Source organism: Stegodyphus dumicola, chromosome 10, assembly GCF_044657685.1.
Source record: "Stegodyphus dumicola isolate Sdum_Otavi_A_Nest chromosome 10, ASM4465768v1".
Lineage (NCBI taxonomy): Eukaryota > Metazoa > Arthropoda > Arachnida > Araneae > Eresidae > Stegodyphus > Stegodyphus dumicola.
The window spans coordinates 185,079,893-185,101,385 of record NC_140777.1 but is presented as its reverse complement, the minus strand read 5'-3'; the positions used below and the strand labels follow the sequence as shown (position 1 = coordinate 185,101,385).

General features: G+C 31.1%; 1 protein-coding gene across 1 annotated transcript in view; it reads right to left on the bottom strand.

The window, feature by feature from the left end:
• Nucleotides 1–21,493, bottom strand: part of LOC118196401 (ATP-binding cassette sub-family F member 3) — a 111,663-nt gene that overhangs the window by 32,597 nt on the left and 57,573 nt on the right. The window contains exons 7-10 of the mRNA XM_085825991.1: nt 18,136–18,297; nt 16,120–16,272; nt 7,800–7,856; nt 2,127–2,149 (exon numbers count right to left, since the gene is read on the bottom strand). Of these exons, the coding sequence (XP_085682117.1) occupies nt 2,127–2,149; nt 7,800–7,856; nt 16,120–16,272; nt 18,136–18,297 (395 nt within the window). The remainder of the gene's footprint in view (nt 1–2,126; nt 2,150–7,799; nt 7,857–16,119; nt 16,273–18,135; nt 18,298–21,493) is intronic.

The window sequence follows — 21,493 nt, the reverse complement described above, 5'->3', positions numbered from 1 at the left end:
TACGTTTATGAATGCGCGTTTAATGTATAACGGACGGGATAAGCTAAGGTAAAATTATCTAATTATCTATTTCAGTTAATGTTGCAGATTGCGTTCTTCCTTAATCTTCGAATTGGATCCGGATTATTATTTTTTGCAGACTGTTAGAGCAATTTTATAAAAGTAAGCTTGAACTTTCGATTATGTCAAATAGAATTTCCGATATATATTTACTAATATGTAAAGGATATACAAAGCGAAAGTATCTTTCGGAGTCCATTAAACAAAAAGTGGAATTGCTGCAAAAAATGGATAAAGGCATATCCTTTATTTATCTAAACTTTAACGTTTGTTTATCTAAACTTTGTTTATCTTTTACGCGGCGGCGGCATGCAATGAATTGGAAGTTGATCTGTCAGCACTATCCTTATCTTAAGGGCAGATGTTTTATTTTATTTGGCTTTTAATTGCTTACTCAATGTAGTATTTCATCTCAATGTACTCCGTCTTTGATATGATTTAAATCAAATGCCTCATCATTATAATTCGCTTCCGATAGCGAAGAAATTCACAGAGGTTATTGAAAACGAAAAAATTTCGATTGACAAATTAGTCGGTATTCTCGACACAGCAATTATAGGACTTGAACAGCGGAACTTTGTAACTGAACAAGAAATTATGTCTGTTTATAGAATTAAAGAGAATGTATTATTACATAGAAAACGAAGCAACTTAAACAACTTACATTGAAAGAAATGTTTAATAAAGTAAACAAATAAATATTAAGCTTTTTTTGTAAATTTTGATACCCTTTAGATCATAATTGTTCTTTATTTTGTAAATTACGATTTCATATTTTTAATTTTATAATTTCTGCATGCCATTTTACCAGATTTAAACTGATGATCTATAATCCGGAAAAATCGATAATCCGGAATCGCCGAAGTCCCGACGAGTCCGGATTAACGACTTTTGACTGTATAGGAAAAAATACAGAGAGAATAACCTAAGATTCTAAACAACTGTATATACAATACAGTTGCTACTGTATATACAATACTGTTGCAACTGTATATACAATACTTTTTTTAAAAAAAATGTTTAATTTAATTTTAATTTATTAAATTAGTAAATTTATTTTCATGGATTGATTTTGCACTTGATTTGCTTATGCTTCTGAATTTAAATGATATTGTAGATTAGTTCGAGTATTAAATCTTTTATATGTTTGCTATTTTTTTAAAAATTATTTTGGTTTTTTTTTTCCTTTTTTTAAGGATTTAAATTTGCTTTTTTACTTCTATACGTATTTGTTAAAAATTAAATTTAAATTTGTTTAAATTTAAAAGTATATACAATACATACGCTTTGCATAAAAATTATTTACTTAAGCAAAATCTTATATTCATTTTATAAATAGATAATCAAATTTTTGGAACAAATAGCAAATGTATCAACTTAGGACAGCAAAACACCAATTTAAACCTAATTTAAAATTTTACAAATTTTAAAGTAGGCAGTAGAAAATTTTACAAACTTAAAATTAGACATACACACAGAAAAGAAAACCTTACACTGGCACAGATTTGGAATAAAACTATCGATTTTTTAGAGCACTTAGACATAAGCCTCCTTTTTCAAGAAGAATTTTTTGGGGGTGGGTAAAAATGGAAAAGGCAATAACAGTTTTACATAAAAAAACAATGGCAATCAGCAGTAAAGTGATAACAAAATTCATTGCCATCAATACTGAATGTGAAAAAGTAAGATATTACAATTTTTCAGGCAGTAGAAAGATTGTTTGGAATTAATGACTGAAGAATGGCAATTAATGATATTAACTACAGATGCTTTCAGAATTCTTACACCAATACCCAATTTTTTCATATTTCATTATTCTTTCCTTAAGGGATAGCACTATGTTCATTTTCGATATCACTTGCTTGAACTATAAAATGGTTGTTGCTCCTTTCATTTTTGCAAAAAAAAGTTTCTTGCTCCTGAAGAAATGGGATCCTTACCATTACCTTCAAAACTGATAAAGTTTTATTCAGAATCTATGCCAAATTAAGGTTGATTTTTTACCTTATTTTAAATTATGAAATATATATTTACAAATTTAAAACAGAAAAATAATTCAAACTTACCATCTAGCAATAATAAATCAGGCCTATAAGGAAAAGTAAAATCAAAATATCTGATAAATACTCGTATATCAAAAACAATGTATCATAAATAAATATAATAGAAAGCAAAATTCTAGATTTTACTACTTTTGTGAAGTGGCAGTTCAAAACAAACATCTCAATATGTACATTAATAATTTAAAAATACGTAAGGATTGCAAAAATTAGTTAAATTTAACAAAAGCAACAAATAACAATAAGATGCAAAAACTGCATTGTTAAATTGTAGACAATATGATGAAAATCTATAATTTAAGTTCATTACTAATTTTTACTCGTGTATGTACACAAATCAATCTTACTGTCACTTAGCAGTAAGTTAAGCGAGTTATATATAATAACTAAATGCCAAACAAACCATTTGGCAATATTTTGCCATCTCTCAGAGGAAATACTATAAATAGTTAATGTTATTACTTTCTTGAACATATTATATGATTCCATAAGTATGCACTTTGAATTCAATTTAGAGCATCTTTTTTGACACACTAATGGTTTAATATATATATACACACCAAATGATACAAAGCAATAAGTTTGGTTTGGTTTGGTTTATTTACGTATGGCAAAGCACACTAGGGCTATCTGCCTAAGGGGAGGGATGCCTTCGTGGAGGACTTTCTAAGGGAACTGGCTCGTATACACGTTACACATGGGGAAAACCACGAAAATGCCCATGCAACCACAGGATTTGAACCTCGGACTGAACTACCAGTGTTCAGTGACTTTACCACTCGGCCACTGGTGGGCGCCAAAAGTAACAGGAAAAATAAAATTTCAATAATCCAAAAAGTATACAAAGTAACACAATTCACTTTCCACATAAATGTACAGAAAGAAAAGGAGATTTTTTAATAATAAAAATTTTAAATACCAGAACAGTTACATTTTCATGGACAAAAGGTGTCATAGCAGTTTCATAGAACTGACATTTCATATGGGACTTTGTGACAATTGTTCAGGATCATCTTTCAAGATGTATCTTTATAAAACCCAATATATATATAGGAACTGGGAACCAGTTGGTTTTGAGAGACCTTAAGAATTTGCAAATTGGGCTTTTTCAACAGATTAATGCAAACTGACCGGCAAATGTCCTGTGAACAATTTTCTCTTAACACATTGACTGCCCAACATGAGACAACTTCTATTAGTGCTCTTCTTCAGGATGACCAATACAAGTTATCTCGTACTTTGACTTGCTACTTTTGCGCTGCTACGAGTTGCTTACTCGCTTAGCACTTGTTTTAGCCATACATCAAGCGACAAGTCAAAGCATGTCTGTACGAATCAACACATAGTGGGCTTTTGTGAAGAGCTTTGTCTTACAAAAGCCGATTATGAGATAATTCGTAGAACCCTTTTTTCTAAAAAAAAAAAAAAAAAAAAAAAAAAGAAAGAAAGAAAGAAAGAAAGAAAAAGAAAAAAAAACTTGTTAACTTTTTAATGATTGTTATGAATCGTAATTAGTATTTTTAATAACATAATATGATTAAATCGATTTGGCTTCTCGAACCAGAATCCGAAAAAAAGTGGCGTGGCAGTCAACGTGTTAATGGAAGTGCAAATGCTCACAACTGTCACATCTGTGCGAGACAGAACCCATACGTCATTACAGAAACACTTTTATATCAACCAAAGATGGCAGTGTCATGCAGGTTCACTGCATAATTTATCTTGCTTTTTATCATTTTTAACTTGCTTTTATTTTGAGAAAACCTACAGAAATACATTTCAGACTATTTCTACCACAGTACCATTTTTACAATCATTCCCTTGCAACAGTGGCAAGTGATCCAAAGTGTAACTTTCATGTAGGATATACCGTCTTCACGTAGGTCTTGCCCAACAACTGCTGCAACTGACTTTTGACAGCGACGTTACCCTCAGTACACTTTAATGTGTGAATGGCCTCCAAAGTCACCAAACCTTTTGGTTATGGGACTGACTCAAGTTGCACACATCAAGAAGAAAGATTGGCTGAAATTATTATCCACAGTGAAAGAAGTTATTCACCATCATACGGCTAAGCTAAATAGCAATATACCAATCTTCAGATGGTGTGATTATGCTTGGTTGACAGATGATTAATGCCAAAGAAAATAATGACAACTTTGATTAACTGTTCAACACCACATTAATACTCACTATCCACATTAACTTTCTTTCAGTCAGAGAAACATGAATATCTTCAAAATTGGATCCTATAGAAGTTATAAACACTTAGTATACACATTTAAATAAACTTTCTCAAATCCATCCGAATGTTGGTATCTTTGACGGCAACCTGATTGGCACAGATTTGAAGAGTCACATATATCTGAATCTATATATTATCCATAGCGAACCTATTATATGTCTAATAAATAGCATTTTCAGAATTGTTTGTGCTAACAGTGAAGTTTGATAACAGTAAAATAACGGTTCGATGTAATTTTTTGCAGTCTGGAATAGGCCATTCAGTTTTTTTTTAATCTTCCAAACCTAACATCTACAACTGCATTTCTCACACTGTGGTTACAAATTAAAATCACATTCCCTTGTTTCAGCCCAATTCTATTGAACAAACAGCAAAGTATCTATTTTCTTGCTTTAAAATCAAAAAGGTTATTAGAAGAGTCAAAAAGAGCATTGTCAAACACCAACTACATAAGTTGCAATACAGTTTGCACAGGCCAAATATTTTTCAAATTCCAGTCAATGAACTGTGAATAACAGTTCGGGTTGTGAATTGTTACTCAGTGTTCAGAATAACTGTCAACAGGAAAACGGAGGGTAAAGGTGGGAGAATATACAGTAAAATTTGTCAAAATTAGGTAAAGAACTTACCATGATGGTTAAATCATTGAAAAGAGGTCTAAATATCAATTAACCCTCTGAGCGTTATGATCGGTTTTATCCCGCCATGAGATTTTTTGTAACTCGTAGTAACTATAATTTAAGATATTTTGCTTTCTTACTTTCATTAATAATATAAATGCCATCTTAATGAATGTAAGTTTATGAACACTGAGACTAAAATAGGTTAAATATACATTTTTAGTTAAAAAAGTCTCTTTATAAAAGATCCAAAATCCAGTATGCTCAGAGGGTTAAACTTACAAACTATCTCATCTAAGAATACAGGGGCAACAACACAGTCTATATCTTACAATTAATAAGGCAAAAAATTTTCCATCAACTTCTGAAATTACTATCTATGTCATGAGCAACTCGATGACTGTGTAAACATTATTTTCTTCAAAGATATTTTTCATGGTCTAGTAACACTATATTTTGGTTTATGTTTAGAATGAAAAAGAATGGTAGATGTGCCATGTTTTCATACTGAGATGGATTGTCCATTTTATTGAATTATTTAGGTAGATTGCCTGCTTTATTTTGATTCCTTTCTTATTCATTTTTAACTGGAGAATCAACCCAATGAATGAAATTCAGATACAGTCTTGCAATATGGGGACCATTTGATAGGATCATTTTAAAGGTACTTTTACTGAGTTATGTATTATTCTGAAACTGATATTGCTTATTAAAACATGTTGCATATAACAGCTAATTTTCCCTGGTGCTTTAATGGTTTGGGTGACTTATTATTAAAAGGAGATAATGTTAAGAAAGAAAGCATTACAACTAAGTTTGCTAATTTACAAAGAATTTATTCTCAGTGAACTGAAATAAATCATTATAAAGCTTTTTATTATTGATGAAGATGATAAAAAATATCAAAATGAGATAAGTGAAGAATATAACGAAACTTTTGTAAAAGCAGACGTAAATATAGGGATGTAAATGTAGAAGGGAGTGTGTGGGGGAATTTATCTCCAGTGCACGAGACTGCCTATTGGAAATTCTAAAGATATGCTTATTTTAAAGTTATTTTGCAATACTGCTGTTGAGTTGAATTTTATGGTTTAAGTGCAAAGAACATTTAGTAAATAAAGGTAATACACGAAAGGTTTTAAAAAAAGTCCCTTTGGGTGTAATGTAAAATCTAAAAGCTTTCAGATTTTTTTAAAAATTTTTTTAATTGTTTTTTATTCTTCTTGTTAAGTACATTGTATTTTGATTTATGTCCCACCCACCACAAATCAAAGGTAGGTTCAGTAAACATAGCTTTCTTTAAGTTAATTTTCATGGCTTGGCAACACTGTATTTATTAGTTTATGTTTAGAATAAAAAAGAATGGTGGAGCTGTGCCATGTTTTCATACTAAGGTGGCCTGCCTATTTATATTTGGTTACTTAGATAGATAGCCTGCTTTATTTTGATTACTTATACTTTTCTTACATTTTTACTTCCTTGTACGAAGTAAAAAGTAAGTATTGTAATCGCGAAAAGTTTCAGGCAACATATTTCAACGAAAATAACCATTTTGACCGCTATCGAATGCAATTTAACGATGTTTTTGCATGATATCTGTGTGTAAGGACAGAATAAAAGACACTTTTCCTCCAAAAAGAATTATAAAACTGCTTTAAAATTAATTCTGAAGAGAATTTTTCGTGGCGTCTGTACGAACGTATGTATGTACGTACGTGCGTACGTATGTATGTATCTTGCATAACTCAAAAATGAGTTGCCACAGAACGTTGAAATTTTGTATATAGGACTGCTATAACATGTAGATGTGCACCTCGTATTTTGGTTGCAATCAGCCGCACCAAACGTATATAAATATATTTATATATATATCCACTCTGTTACCCAGCTCAGTGATCTCAGAATCTTTACTCTTATATGTTTGTAAATTGTACATTTATTGCTTTAAAAATGATTGAATTATGTTGTTTTTATCTTCCAGTTAAGGTTTTTAAGCCTTTCGTAATTCTGGAAGCAATATTTGTACAATTATCAACAATTTAAAAGCTGTTTAAGTGCGGTTAGGTTTTAAATAACATGGCGGACATATTTGTTTACATTTGGAACAGCAGAATTGTAGATTTGTTGGCAATCTAGAGAGACTAAGCTTCGCAACACAAAAATAATGCCTTCATTTGTTATTGCGAATTAAATCATGCTTAATCCTTTCTGGAATTTTTTCGAGGAAATAAGTGTTTAAGATTTACTTCGTAATTTTTAATGCAGATATTTTGAGTTTTTATGTATTTTTGCCTTGTCGCGAAGCGAAAGCTGAATTAATTGAATGAGAAATACTAAATCGTCTGTGAAAAACTTTTTTTTTTTCTGTTTTGTTTGCTTAATTTCTTTCATACACCGTTCTAGCTTTATTATAGTATTTGAATAGAACATGTGGCAACGATAATTCTTCAAATGATATAAATTTTGTGCATTCAGAGTGTCGTTATAGTAAACAAATATAGTGAATTTTAAAAAGTACATTTATTCTATTGTGGTTTATGCGCTGTCGACGAAGTAGATTTAATTCAATCCAATCAATGTAAATGAAATTCAAGAAAAAATGCATATAATTTAATATTACGTACAAGGAAGTCATGTGGTGTACACATCAGATTTTTTTTTATTAGAGAACTGACTGAATGAATGAAATTTAGATGAGTCATGCAAGGTCTAAGAACCGATTGAATGAATGAAATTCAGATGAGTGCTGCAACAGCCTAAGTACTTATAAAATAAAATCAAAACTAGAAATGTAACTTTTGCATTTTCACTTACTTTGAAAATAAAGCTCTGGCTAAAGCTATTCTCATTCTCCAACCACCAGAAAATTCCCTAAAACAAACAAATGCTTACAATAAATCTTTCTAAAACATATAAATTTTGCCAAAAAAAAAAAAAAAAAAAAAGAGAGAGAGAAAAAAGCAAGATAGAAATATAAGAAACCCTGTCCTCCACAAAAAGCAACTTTTTTTTTTTTGGGGGGGGGGTAAGAAAAAATTTACCCTTTGAATATTATATTCACTCTTTGAATGAATGCCATGGAATCTTGAATCTACTCAAGAAGAAGCTGTAAACAATTAGGTAATTCTCTATTAATTGAGCACCAGTTACCAAATGTGGCAGCCTATTTATGTCAAACTGTGAAGAGCTGTGCAATAACAGTATACACTGGTGTGCAAAAATTAAGGACGAAGTCGAAAAATTAGCATATCAGCTGAACGAAGAGGCAGAGCGGACAGAAAGACCAATCAGGAGATTAAGTAAGGTGATGTACGGTAGCACATGCGTAGATATGCAGGTAGATGTAATGGGGGAGTGTCTGAGTAGTATAAAACATGTTGTCGGTGTAAGATCAGTATTTCTGGCAAAGAGATTGCACGCCGTATAGCAGTTAAAATCACACCGAGTTGCTGCCTCAGCAAGAAATGGCGAATAATCAATCTGTTAGACGACATCTGGATGCCTTTACCCGAGGTCGAATCATTGGGAAGTTGGAGGAAGGCCGCAGTGTGACAAGTGTGGCCAGAAGAAACAGGCGGCAGACAGCGGGAGAAATCGCTAGGCACGCGACACAGGCGACTGGACAACCGATATCGTGTTTTACCGCAGCCAGAAGACTGCACGACGGTGGTCTGTTTGCACGACGCCCTGTACGGTTGTGTACCTCTAACGCCTGCCCATCGGAGAAGGCGTTCTCTGTGGTGCCGGGAACACCAGAATTGGAGAGACAATGAATGGGGACGAGTACTCTTTACAGATGAGAGCAGATTCAGTCTGAGTAGCGATTCTCATCGCATACTCATCTGGAGAGAGCGGGGAAGCCGCAATCATACCTCGAACATCATTGAAAGGGGCAGGTATGGAGGTGGCGGTGTTCTCGTTTGGAGAGGCATCATGCTTGGTAGTCGTACAGACCTTCACATCTTCGACGCAGGTTCAGTCAATGGGACCCGTTATTGTAACGAGATTCTTCTTCCGTATGCGCGTCTTTTTAGAGGCGCTATGGGTCCGCAGTTCCTTTTCATGATCGACAATGCACCATGTCATCGCACAGTAGCTGCCGAACAGCTCTTAGAGAGTGAGGATATTGAACTCATGGATTGGCCGGCACGATCTCCGGATCTCAATCCCATCGAGCATGTATGGGATTTTCTAGGCAGACGCTTGGCAGCTTGTACCTTACCACCAGTAACGATTCCGGAGCTTTGATTGGCGCTGCAAGACGAATGGGCAGCAATGCCTCAACAACTCATTGACATCCTCATTCTCAGCATGGGCAGACGCTGTGAAACCTGCCTAGCAGTCAGGGGAGATCATATCCCCTATTAAATACCGGATGTTTCTTGCTGGACACCCATCAGAGGGATCTTTCGGCCTTTGGTCGCATTGCGCTCCATGCTACTTTTTCAATAAAGCTTCTTTTTATCCCTCTGATTTCTCTCTTAGTAAGTGTTGCTTACATTACTCATGTCCTTGCGTATTGGGGATCTTACGGTATTAAATGTGTTGATTTGGAAAGCTTTTGTACAAAGTTATATTGAAAAAACCGTCTCGTCCTTAATTTTTGCACACCAGTGTATATAATATAGTTAATCTTTTCATGACACTTTGTATTTCATTAGGTTTGCTGCTATTAAATTAAATTTGTGGCAACATTTATGTTTAGCATAAGTGGCACTTCATTAACAGAAAGTATCAAAAATTATTATTATTTAGATTTGTATAATATTTATTTTATTTTTTGATTACATAAGTTTCCATCTAATAAGAAGATGTTTAGACAATTAAAGAAAATAATATATATATATATAAAGACAAGAAAATATAGACCAAATGACAATAGATCTAAAAGTAATTGTACTAATAAAAGCATTAGAGAACATACATAAAAGAATATATACACACAAATACATACAGAAAAACTTAAACTACAAAAATGGGAAGAAAAATAATCAGACCTCATCGAAAGAAAACACTCCATATTAGAAATAAAATTAATGCAAAGAGTGCATCACATTATAAAAAAAGTATTTTGGCATATAATAATAAATACAAATATCAAACCTCTAAGTACCTTCATGACCTATGGTTTGGTCATGATGGTACACTGTGAAAAAAAAAAAAAAAAAAAAGAAAAAAGAAAAAGAAAAAAAAAGAAAAGTAAAGGGACACTTCTATATTCCCCATTCTACTGGGCCGACTCATGAAATTCAAATTGCATTTTCTATGTCTCAAAAGCACAACTTAGAATATGTATATATAGATTTATATATAGCATTGTTCTATTTTAAGTATTTTGACAAAAAATCAGACTTTTTCTGAAATGACACCAATTTTTTCCCATATTTCGATTTTACAACTCAAATTATACCTAAATATTATGTTTTGTAAAATGTGGCATGAAATTTATGGAGAAATCCAAATTTTATCTTGAGGCATTTTTTCAGTTTGTGCTAAGCATAATGAATTTACTTGGCTAACTGCTTAACTTATGGCAAACTATTTTCCTTTCCTTTTTTCCATTGTACATGAGCAGAAAAATGGTCATCGTTCGTACTTTCAAATAATTTTAAAAAGTGCATAAACTACATTGGGAATTATTATTGCTTATAACTAATATGCAAAATTTCAAAATGTGCTAAGATATAAATTGACATATATATCTTAAGAAGTTTTAAATAAAAAAAAAAAAAAAAACTCTAATTTGTTGCAGGTATACTTAGAATTACATCTACTTTAAGATGAGAGTAAAAATTTTACATTATAAATCAAAATGTTTTTCCAAAAATTTATAAAAATATTTAAAAATACAAATTTTTAAAATAAATCATTAAAAATGGGCAAATTTTATTTGGAATGAACCTAAATTTCGAAATGGGAAAGGAAGAATTAAATAAGTTTAATAAAAAAGAGATATTAATAAATACATATGAGGAGCTATTTTGAGAGCTAATTTTTTAAAAACCGGTTGTGTGATTTTTACAAAACTTGGCAGTTTGGCATAATCTAATCCATAGAATCAAAATATGGAAAAAAAAATAGCATGTCATTTCAGAAAAAGTCCGATTTTGTGTCAGAATACCTATATTACAACAATGCTATAGATAACACTAATACATATCCCAAGTCGTGCTTTCAAGACATGAAAAATGCAAGTTGAATTTCGTCAATCGGTCCAGTAGAACGAGAGATACAGAACTGTCCCCCCTTTTTTTGTGCAGTATACATAGATTATACATTTGTTAAAATTATAAATTCTAAGTGTAACAGAAAACTAATGATGTATCATCACAACACATCTAAAATGCAAATCTTTTTTTTTTTTTTTTCTTTCAAAGTCTGATTTACAAGAGGGGGGGGAAGAAAGAGAGAAACCAAACAGAAATGCAAATGCAGCCACTGCTTAATTTTTGCCGAGAAAAATTAACAACAAAACGTTAAAATTAAGAGATTAATCGCTTTTGAACGGAAAAAAAGAAAGCAATAAACAGGATTTTCATTGTAACCTCACAATTAGAATTCACGATTTAAAACTGCAATAAAAGGTATACCTTAACAGTGGAGCAAACCAGAAGTTTATTATCAGTGAAGATCTTTGTAACATAAAATAGCCACTGTTAGAAGACAGCATAGTTCATGAACTACCACACCCTTCAAAATTATACAATCATTCAAAATAATAATAATTATAATTATTAGGACACACTCCAATCAATCTCCTTTAATGAACAAATGCAATTAATCTCCTTCAGTTCAAGCACACTTATTCTACTACCCTTGTCACTTTCTGAAACAGTTCTGAAAGTACTCTTTTATGAATATCTTCAGTTCCATTATCATGGCTGCCTCAATATCCTGAGGTGATGGAAAATACTTAACCTTTCATATTCATTTTAATTCTAGGAAAAAAGCTATAAATGACAGAACCAATGAGTGAACTGTTCATAAACATTATGTAATACTTTCATTTGGCAGATACTAACAAATCAGACAGGATATGACAGCATATACAGTCAAAAGTCGTTAATTCGGACACCCATAATTCGGAATGATCTATAATCCGGACACCCATAATTCGGAATGATCTATAATCCGGACCTCAAAGCTAAAAACTTTCTGCGCATGTGCCGCGTTGGCGCATGCGCGTAAGACCTTGACTACTGCGCATATGCGTGTGCGCAAGTGCAGAATACATTTTTGCCTGCGCGTTTAATGTATAACGGACGGTGTAAGCTAAAATTATCTAATTCTCTATTTCAGTTAATGTTAATGATTGAGTTGTTCCTTAATCTTCGAATTGGATCCCACTTATTATTTTTTGCAGACTGTAAGAGCAATTTTATAAAAGTAAACTTGAACTTTCGATTATGTCAAATAGAATTTCCGATGCTGGAACTTCCAAAGGATCTACAAAACGAAAGTATGTTTCGATGTCCAACAAACAAAAAGTGGAATTGCTGCAAAAAATGGATAAAGACATGAAGAATGTGACAGAGAGGTTAGTGAAAACGAAAAAATTTCGATTGACAAGTTAGTCGGTATTCTCGGCACAGCAATTACCGGGACTTGAACTTTGTAACTGAACAAGAAATTATGTCTGTTTATAGAATTAAAGTGAAAGTATTATCACATAAAACGAAGCAACTTAAACAACTTACATTGAAAGAAATGTTTAATAAAGTAAACAAATAAATATTAAGGTTTTTTTTTTTTTTTTTTTTTTTTTTTTTGGTAAATTTTGATACCCTTTAGATCATAATTGTTCTTTATTTCATAAATTACGGTTTCAAAATTTTAATTTTAGAATTTCTGCATGCCATCTTACGAGATTTAAACTGATGATCTATAATCCGGAATCGCCGAAGTCCCGACGAGTCCGGATTAACGACTTTTGACTGTAGTATTATGATGGTGAATGAAACTATCCAATTTTTTCAGGCTGCTTTCTATACACATTTCTTAAATACTACAGAAAAGCTCTTATAATTCTCTGCTCTACCAAGCTCAAAAGACAATCCACATCACTTTGATGAAAGAACTTAGCTGGTACACATTTTACATAAAAGCAGCTGCTCAAACTGCTTTAGTGCCATTTTCATTTGAATCATGATGAACTGTTTAGAGCATTTCATATTTCCTTACCAATTCTTTTGCATTATGAAATAGAATTTCATCTAATGTATTATTTCTGAACCATAATTTACAAAATTTTAAAATACATTTTCTTTTAGGCAAAATTTTTAGCTGACAGGCTAAAAACATGCTAAAAGCCTGTTACACATTTTTATTAAGGCATGATGGCCCATTTCACCTACTGATGATCCTTATTTTTCTATTAGACAGCACTCAGCAGCAGCAATCAGCATATTCTTTTTTTTTGCTGGCTTGATTCCTCAACACCCAACAAAAAGGGGAAAGAAAAACTTTACACATTTAAGGAAGGATATTCTTACTGTTTTAATCTAAAACGTGTATAAAATGTAATTCAAAGAGTACTATGACAATACACAAGAAACTAGCCTCAATTTCAAGAAGTCTGAACTTAGTATCAGAATGCAGTTTAGTTTACAAATCAACCATCTGTCTGCACAACAGTTGTCTGACTAATAAATAAACTTTCATTACCAATTAAAGAGTTTAGAGCTATCAGGGATTTGAAAAATCCTATTAGGGAAATTAATTAGGGAAATCTTATTATGGAAATAATTCCCTAATATTAGCTATTAGAAAATCCCTTCTATCCCCTTCCCTCTAAAAGGGTGACTGGGAAGAAGGAAATGAGGCTCAGTGAGCTAAACTTAGATGGTGAAAAATTATCCTCTACAATTTTAGTAAGATGCCACTGTAAAGCTATTGGGTTTACACAGAAGGAGACACGAAAAAAATACGCTTCAAGAAATGACATCAATTTCACTTCAAGAAAATACAGCGAGGAAAACAAAATTTTTTATAGTATGAATTAAATATTATTTTTCATCCTAAAATAAACATAAGAAATTTTTCTGATAATTGTCACTTTTGCTATAAAAGAAATGTATTCATTCCTAATAACATATTTTCATTTTTCATATCTAAATAATTTATTTTTAACAAGACTAATATAACACATATAATATCTAGGTATTCAAAATTACAGCTGTCACTAGCTTCTATAAATACAATTTTAATGTTATAATTGTCACATGATGCTAAAACTTAAAAACACTAACTTTAATATTTACAGAAGTAAGTATTTAATATTCTTAGTTAAACAAATATGAAGCATTCTCTATCAAACTAACTTTAAATAAAATAATTTGTATAAGTATAAAATAATTTGTGTAAAATAAATAATACAATAATTTGTATAAGTATAAAATAATTTGTGTAAAATAAATAATACAATAATTTGTATAAGTATTAAATTATTTGTGTAAAAAAATAATAAAATAATTTGTACATATTTTAACAGATACTGCTAGTTGTTTACTTTTGACCAATTCATTAACAATAGGACAGCTTTCTTTTCAACTTTTTCAGCATGGAAAATATTTTAACATATAACCTAAGATTTGATTTTTTTTTTTTTTTTTTTTTTTTTAAATTCTGAAATTTGTGGGACTGTTATGCATTGTATGTATCTGCTCCTCTTTTTCAATATTACAACATCCTTAAACAATAAAAAAAAAGCACATAAATATTTTATTAGAATATGCCATAGAAAATTAGCATTAAAGCTTCACACGATGCAACATGTATCATGATTAGCTTTCATTTTGATATTATGGTTAGGTTAATTGAATATGCACAGAATATGCAAAGCATACAAGGGCTATCTGCCTAATGGAAAGGATGCCTTCATGAAGGATTTTCTAAGGTAAACTGGCTTGTATACACATTGAATATGAGGATAACCAACCTTGGAGCTAGCCTATTTGCTTGGGATTAAACCCAAGTATTTAGTTATCTTAACCAATCAGCTACTGGTGAGGCCATTTTGGTATTATAAATTTCCATTTAACTTAACTCAAATCTTTTGTTGAGTACAAGATTTTAAATACTATGGTATTTTATTGTAGTAGTACTAAATTTTAACTAAGTCATGTTTATGTACAAAAATGTATGATAAAAAATATATATAAACATAAAAATATAGCATCATTGCTATTGTATTAATTCACATGTTAAAAGGTAAGGAACTCCTCACTTTGAAATTAAGGTGAAAATTAACAGAAAATAACATTTAACATTCCGCACCCATACATTTTTCTCCCACACGATTAAAATCATTATAAACTATTTTATTTCTTGTATTTCCCCAAATACTACTGTTTCTATGCTATAATAATAGCAACATATATGCAATGATGGACATGCATACACAAATCAAATTCATATAAAGAATTCATAAAAGTCTGAAATTTAATACATCAAAAGGAAAATAACATATGTGCTTTTCTTTTAATGGAGAGGCAGTTGCCAAATGTGCCTGCCCTAAATGAGGTAGCCTGTTTGTGTCACATAAGCAACAGCTATGCAATGATGTCATTACGAATAAATGAGAAGAATGAACATCAATCCAATAATTTTTCAACCTAGATTTTCAACTGTTTTTGTGTTCAAATGCAGATATTTTTTGTAGAATTTACACCCTATGCTAAATTTATGCAATTCTCTGATTTTCTTAAGGCAAAACCAACATGGTGCACATTAAATATTATATAAAAAGTAGTTAGTGTTTTCATAAAGCTTTATGTGTCGTTACATTGGCTACCATTACAGTTAGATTTTGTTTCAAAACTTATGCTTGGTGCTATGTGGTGGCCCATTAACAGAAAAGAATCCAAATTTTAAATTATACAGAATAACTCGTATAAACTACTCACAGCTGTTGACATTTTAACAAAAATAAAATATTTATTAAAAGTATTGCAGAATAGCTAAAATGCCCGTTACCTTTAATTGTATATTGTTGGGTGGCTCAAGAGAAACTGAACCACAAATGGGGAGGGGGACTTCTTTTGCTTTGGGTTCAGTTTATCTTGGACCACTCTATATTTACTGAAACATCCAACAAAATTAATAATTGATTATGAAAGATTAAAAATCTATGTACTTTGTTGCTTTTCTTTGCATTTCTGAAGAAAATCCCAAGCCTGCTAATATAACGGAAGCTCGAGCGGGTGCCTTGTCAGCTTCTATTTGCTGAAGTTCTATGTATATTTCTTGTAAACGGCCATTAAGTTGGCTGTCATCAGGAGCAACTGGGCTGAAAGTACACAGCAAAATTAAAAACTTGATTTCGTTCAGCGACGAATATTGAACATAAAATCATAAGAAAGTTAATATATATATTCAAAAGATAAAAATAAATTTGCTTTTATATAATATAAAAAAAAAGAGAGAGCAAAAATAGAGCACCAGAACTTCATGAAATATTTGATGAACAAATAAGTAGCTTAATATAAAGTTAAAATTAATTTTAATTTAGTCACATTTGACATGCACTTTTACATCTGCTTTTTTTCCGCATTATAGTTTGTTAATTTGTATACCATAAATTAAGTTTCCGAATACTACTCTTACTTCATTGAAAAAATACTATGCCTATGATAAAAAAATATCTTCACATTAACTAATCTGGCTTTGTTTCAGTTTGTATAAGGGAGATACAATTTTCTACACTTCATAAATATTTACTAAAAGCAGAGTTTCTGACTCTTCGTAAATCTTACTTGCCGCCCAGACGGTACAGTGGTTAGAGCAGCCTGACTGTGATACCTAAGGGCTTGAATTCGAATTCTGGAGATAGCATGGTTGTAAAATTGTTTGTCCCTACATAAAAGGTAGCGAAGGCCGCCTATTAGGTGCCTTCACAATAAAATGGCCACCACTTCTGACCTTATTAGTGGGCAATACTGTTATATGCAAGTGCCCACCATTGGGAAGAGAACCTTATTTAAAAGATGGGCAGCAGTGATTTTTCATGTTTATATTAAATCAGTTCTTTATGCAGAAGGGGATATTTTTAAAGAATTATCAAATAATAATAATCAAAATAATAATAATAAATTTAAAAAGTTATTAAACATTCCGAGTATTTTTATTTTTTCTATGATTCTTTATATCTTTTGTTATCTTTCTACATAATTTCTATTTATTATTATATCATGAAACAAGATTTCGTAAATCCATGGCATAGAAATGTACTGGCTTTCACCAGAAAACAAAACAGATCTTCGCTCCATCATCCAATGAACTCTAGCTTGACACCACTGAAATGGCAGTGATTTGGAGTCAGTGGAATGCATGCTACAGGGTGTCTGGCTCAGAGCAATCCTTCAAGTTACTGATTTGTAATAGTTCGCAGAAATCTGACCACAGCCATAAGTGAAACATGGCAGTTTTTTCTCTCATCACTGCCATGTGGTCATCCAGGACACAGTCTTTTACAGTTAGTACATTCCTTGACTACTGCTATCAACAATCATGCATAGTGGATACATTCCTGCAATGTCTTTCTGCAATATCACAGAAAGAAAATCCACCTTCTCATAGCCCTATTACATGACTTTGTCCAAACTCACTGAGCTGTTGACAATAGCTTCTTCGTCTTCTTAAAGGCATTCTTGACTAACATCAACTCACTATGGCAAATCTCAATGATAAGTAATACTCACAAACTTTAAAGTGCATATTTAAAGCAAACCAGATTTGCATGTTTCCAATGGCACTACTAGTGTGAAATCTGAATAGATGTCATCTTTCAAATCTATAAACATGCCTACCAAATTTCGTTTATCTAGCACAATTGTTTTTGAATTATTCAACACACACACATATAGACAGACGTCATGAAAGAATCCATTTTACAATCCATTGGCGGGGGAAAAAGTCTTTTATTCTGTCCATACATGCATACATCAAACTAAAAAATCATCCAAATAGATTCGAGAATGGTGAAAATGGATATTTCCATAGAAATACGATACACAAAATCTTTTGGGATTACAATACCTCCTTTACTTCATATAAGGAAGTAATAAAGATGCACTAATGGAATTTCTTGTTTTAAAACAATGAAAAATTACTGTTATAATATGAAAATTAATTCATTAACATAAGATCATACCCATTACTATTCATTAACTGGAGAAGCTTCTTTTCTTCCAATATTAAATTCTGTCTTTTTTCATCACATTCTAAAACACTATCCAAAGCAGTAGTGTCATCTCCTACAACTTCTTGTTCCACATGCAGCACAGATATGTGGGAAGAAATTTTCAGCTGACCGCTATAAAAATATAAAATAAATATAAACCTTTTTACACACCAAAATTACATATTAAATATGCATTTAATTATGTCAGATCTTTCTCTCTGGATATGCTACAAAGAAAAAGCAATATTTTGATGCTTTTCATTCATAACTTTGTGCCAAATGAAGATTGTTTATTTCACCTCGTTCAATGATGCCATGAAGAATAAATGGAAAAAATAACAATAAATTAATTTCATATTTAATATTTTCAGTTTTTTTTAGCTCCTAAGAGAGATATGGATTATGCAATTTGGTAATTGTCAAATGATACATCACAAGAAAATTCTTTCAAGATGAAGATATCATCCATGCTGAAAGAATTTGCTTAGAAATTTACAAGATGAAAGTGCATTTTACTATTACTGAAGCATGAAAATGAAGCTGCAATGAAAGACAGAAACGTTAGAGCCCTGTATTACATTTAAAGCAATTAAATAATGAAGAATCTGCATAAATGAATGTACATTTCTTGCACTGTGATAAAACAACGGTACCTAGAGTCATAAAATTTTTAATACATATAAATAATAATTTACGTTTCCACCCGAATATGGGCATCTAGAAGCACAAATTTGGAATTTTTTTTATTATCAATCTCATATTTTGTAAAATTTTAACGAATTTTTGATTAACAAACTCAACGATTTCAAAGCGAGCCATGGCAACTTTGTACAGAAAAAATATTTTTATCTCCAGCACGCGAGACTCCGTATCGGAAATTCTAAAGATAGGCTCATTTTAAAATTATTTTGCGTTATTGCTGTTGAACTGAATTTATGGTTTAAGTGTGAAGAACATGATATTTAATAAATAACGTTAACACACTAAACGTTAAAAGAAGCACCATTGGGCATAATGTTAAATCTGAAAGCTTCAGATTTGATTGATTGATTGATTTTTTGTCTGTTTTTGTATTTGTGTTTATGTGGGCTGTTTATTAAAATAAACAGCCATTCCTTTTATGAAGCTGGTTATGAAGAACTTATGGTCAAAACTCTGAGAACATGGAAATGCAGCAAGTATGAAGAACAAGAAAAACAAAAGCTTGTTTTAATCAGAGATCTTGTAAGAAATAATGTTTGATATTTAAGAGAATAGCTCTAATGAATAACCATTAACTGCAATGCATGCATGACAATGATGTCAGATTTTGTTTACAAGATGCATACTCACTTTCCTGTTGATTTTGTCAGAAACTGCAGATACATGTGATGTGCCAGGCATCTTCCAAGGTGTATGCCAATCATTTTATAGTTACCATGATGCATGCATTTCAGTTGGCACTTATTTATTTCAACAATTCTTATAACTATCAAACCTTATTTCTTGTAAATATATCTCATTAAAACAACTTTGTTCTTCATAATTATTATGTTTCTGCATTGTCATTCCACCACGTATCATCATAAGAAAATTGCTACTTTTGTCATATTCTATTCACCCGTTAAATTTGTGACCATCATTCTGTTACACCCTTATATAGTTCAGATGGCATTCCTATCTCTATTAGATATCATGGCATCATTTATGTGTGGCATCAAGAGACACCCTCTGTTGATCAAAATGTACCAATTTTTTTTTCTGTCATTGTTCTCTCACTTGATGAAACAAAAAATTAACATATAATTAATTTTTCATATTAAACAATTCACAGAATATCTGTACTTTAATCTCCTGAGTATCAAGACTGTGTATATATATGGTCTTGAGGTTTTCTGCTACTTAGTATACATTGTCTTATAATCTATTTTATTTTCTTACATTCTTTAATAATACAGATATCATTTTAATATACAGAAGTTTATGAAAACAGAGAACTAAAATAACAAATTTAGCTAACATAAGTTGTTTCAATAAAGTTTTTAATGGGTAGCTAGGAAAAGCCATGTAACTCAGAGACTTAAATTTATCATTAAGGATGTACTTCACTGAATAATTAATTCTTTTTTTTATTTTGGCTTTCAGAAATTTGAAATGCATTTTTGTTAAGTAAAATACATGCAAATATCACTCACTCTGTATTCATTATTTTTAAATTATGTTCATATATCCTTTGTTAATCAAATACGCATGAATGTCTAATGTGAATTTATGCACTCTTTCTAGCTAATTCTATAATGAAAACCAAAATATAAGTTTAATTTTGTAAAATATTTAAGAAAGATACTCTTAAGTATATTTGCAAATAAAGAAAAGAGCATCGACTTCATCAACAAACAAATCAGAAATTAAATTATTAGCATTTTATTTCACTTTTATTAACCCTTTTTTGTTATCGGCTGTTGAATAAATTTTACACATCTAAATACATAAGGGTTATTTTATCTGTTAACTGCTACCATGTATTAATTTTCATAAATTTTATTTTAGTAGACAGTTATAATAAAAATATTTAATGACAATTTCAAAGAGCTAATAAAAGAAAAAAAAAAAAAAATGGGAAATATTCATACACATCATAGTTCTTTTAAACAGTTAATTAAAAAAATAAGAAGAATAACTTTTCTAATTACAAGTTTATGAAGGGGAATAAGGAATTCAAAATGCACACTAGAAAAAAATTGAATACATCCATTTTATTCAAAAACATGCAAGGCTGATCCCTATTATAATAAAATTACATTTTACCTGTATGCATCTATGTGATGCAATTTTGATTGTATACACTTTCAATCAAAACCATTTTAATGTTGCTACTTTTATATAACTACAGCACTTATCATTATAAATTATTTAGTCAAGAATTTTCTTTTCTACTGCTTTTTGAATAGAAAAATTTTGCAAAATCAAAGCATATCCTGACTGAGACCAAATCTCGCAAGTAAACCTTCTCTCTCTCCTTTGATACCGTTTTTCTGAAAACCCATATATTTTCTGAAAGCTTATGTCATAAGTAGGAAAACTGTAAAGTCTTAGGGGCAGAGGGACAAGCATTTAGGAGCTATAGGCCTCACAAAGTATCATTAAAGTGTGTATAGATGAACATATTCCCGTAATGACATCTCCGTTTCTTGTATGTTTACACATTGTCTGCTTCCGAAGCACCTGATGGTAGAGGTTCTACTAAAAGAACTCGTACCTGAAGGATGTATGGGAAAGATCCAGCCTCTGGATATTTATTTCTTCAAACACTACAAATCTCTTGCTCGTTACATAATGGACATGATCA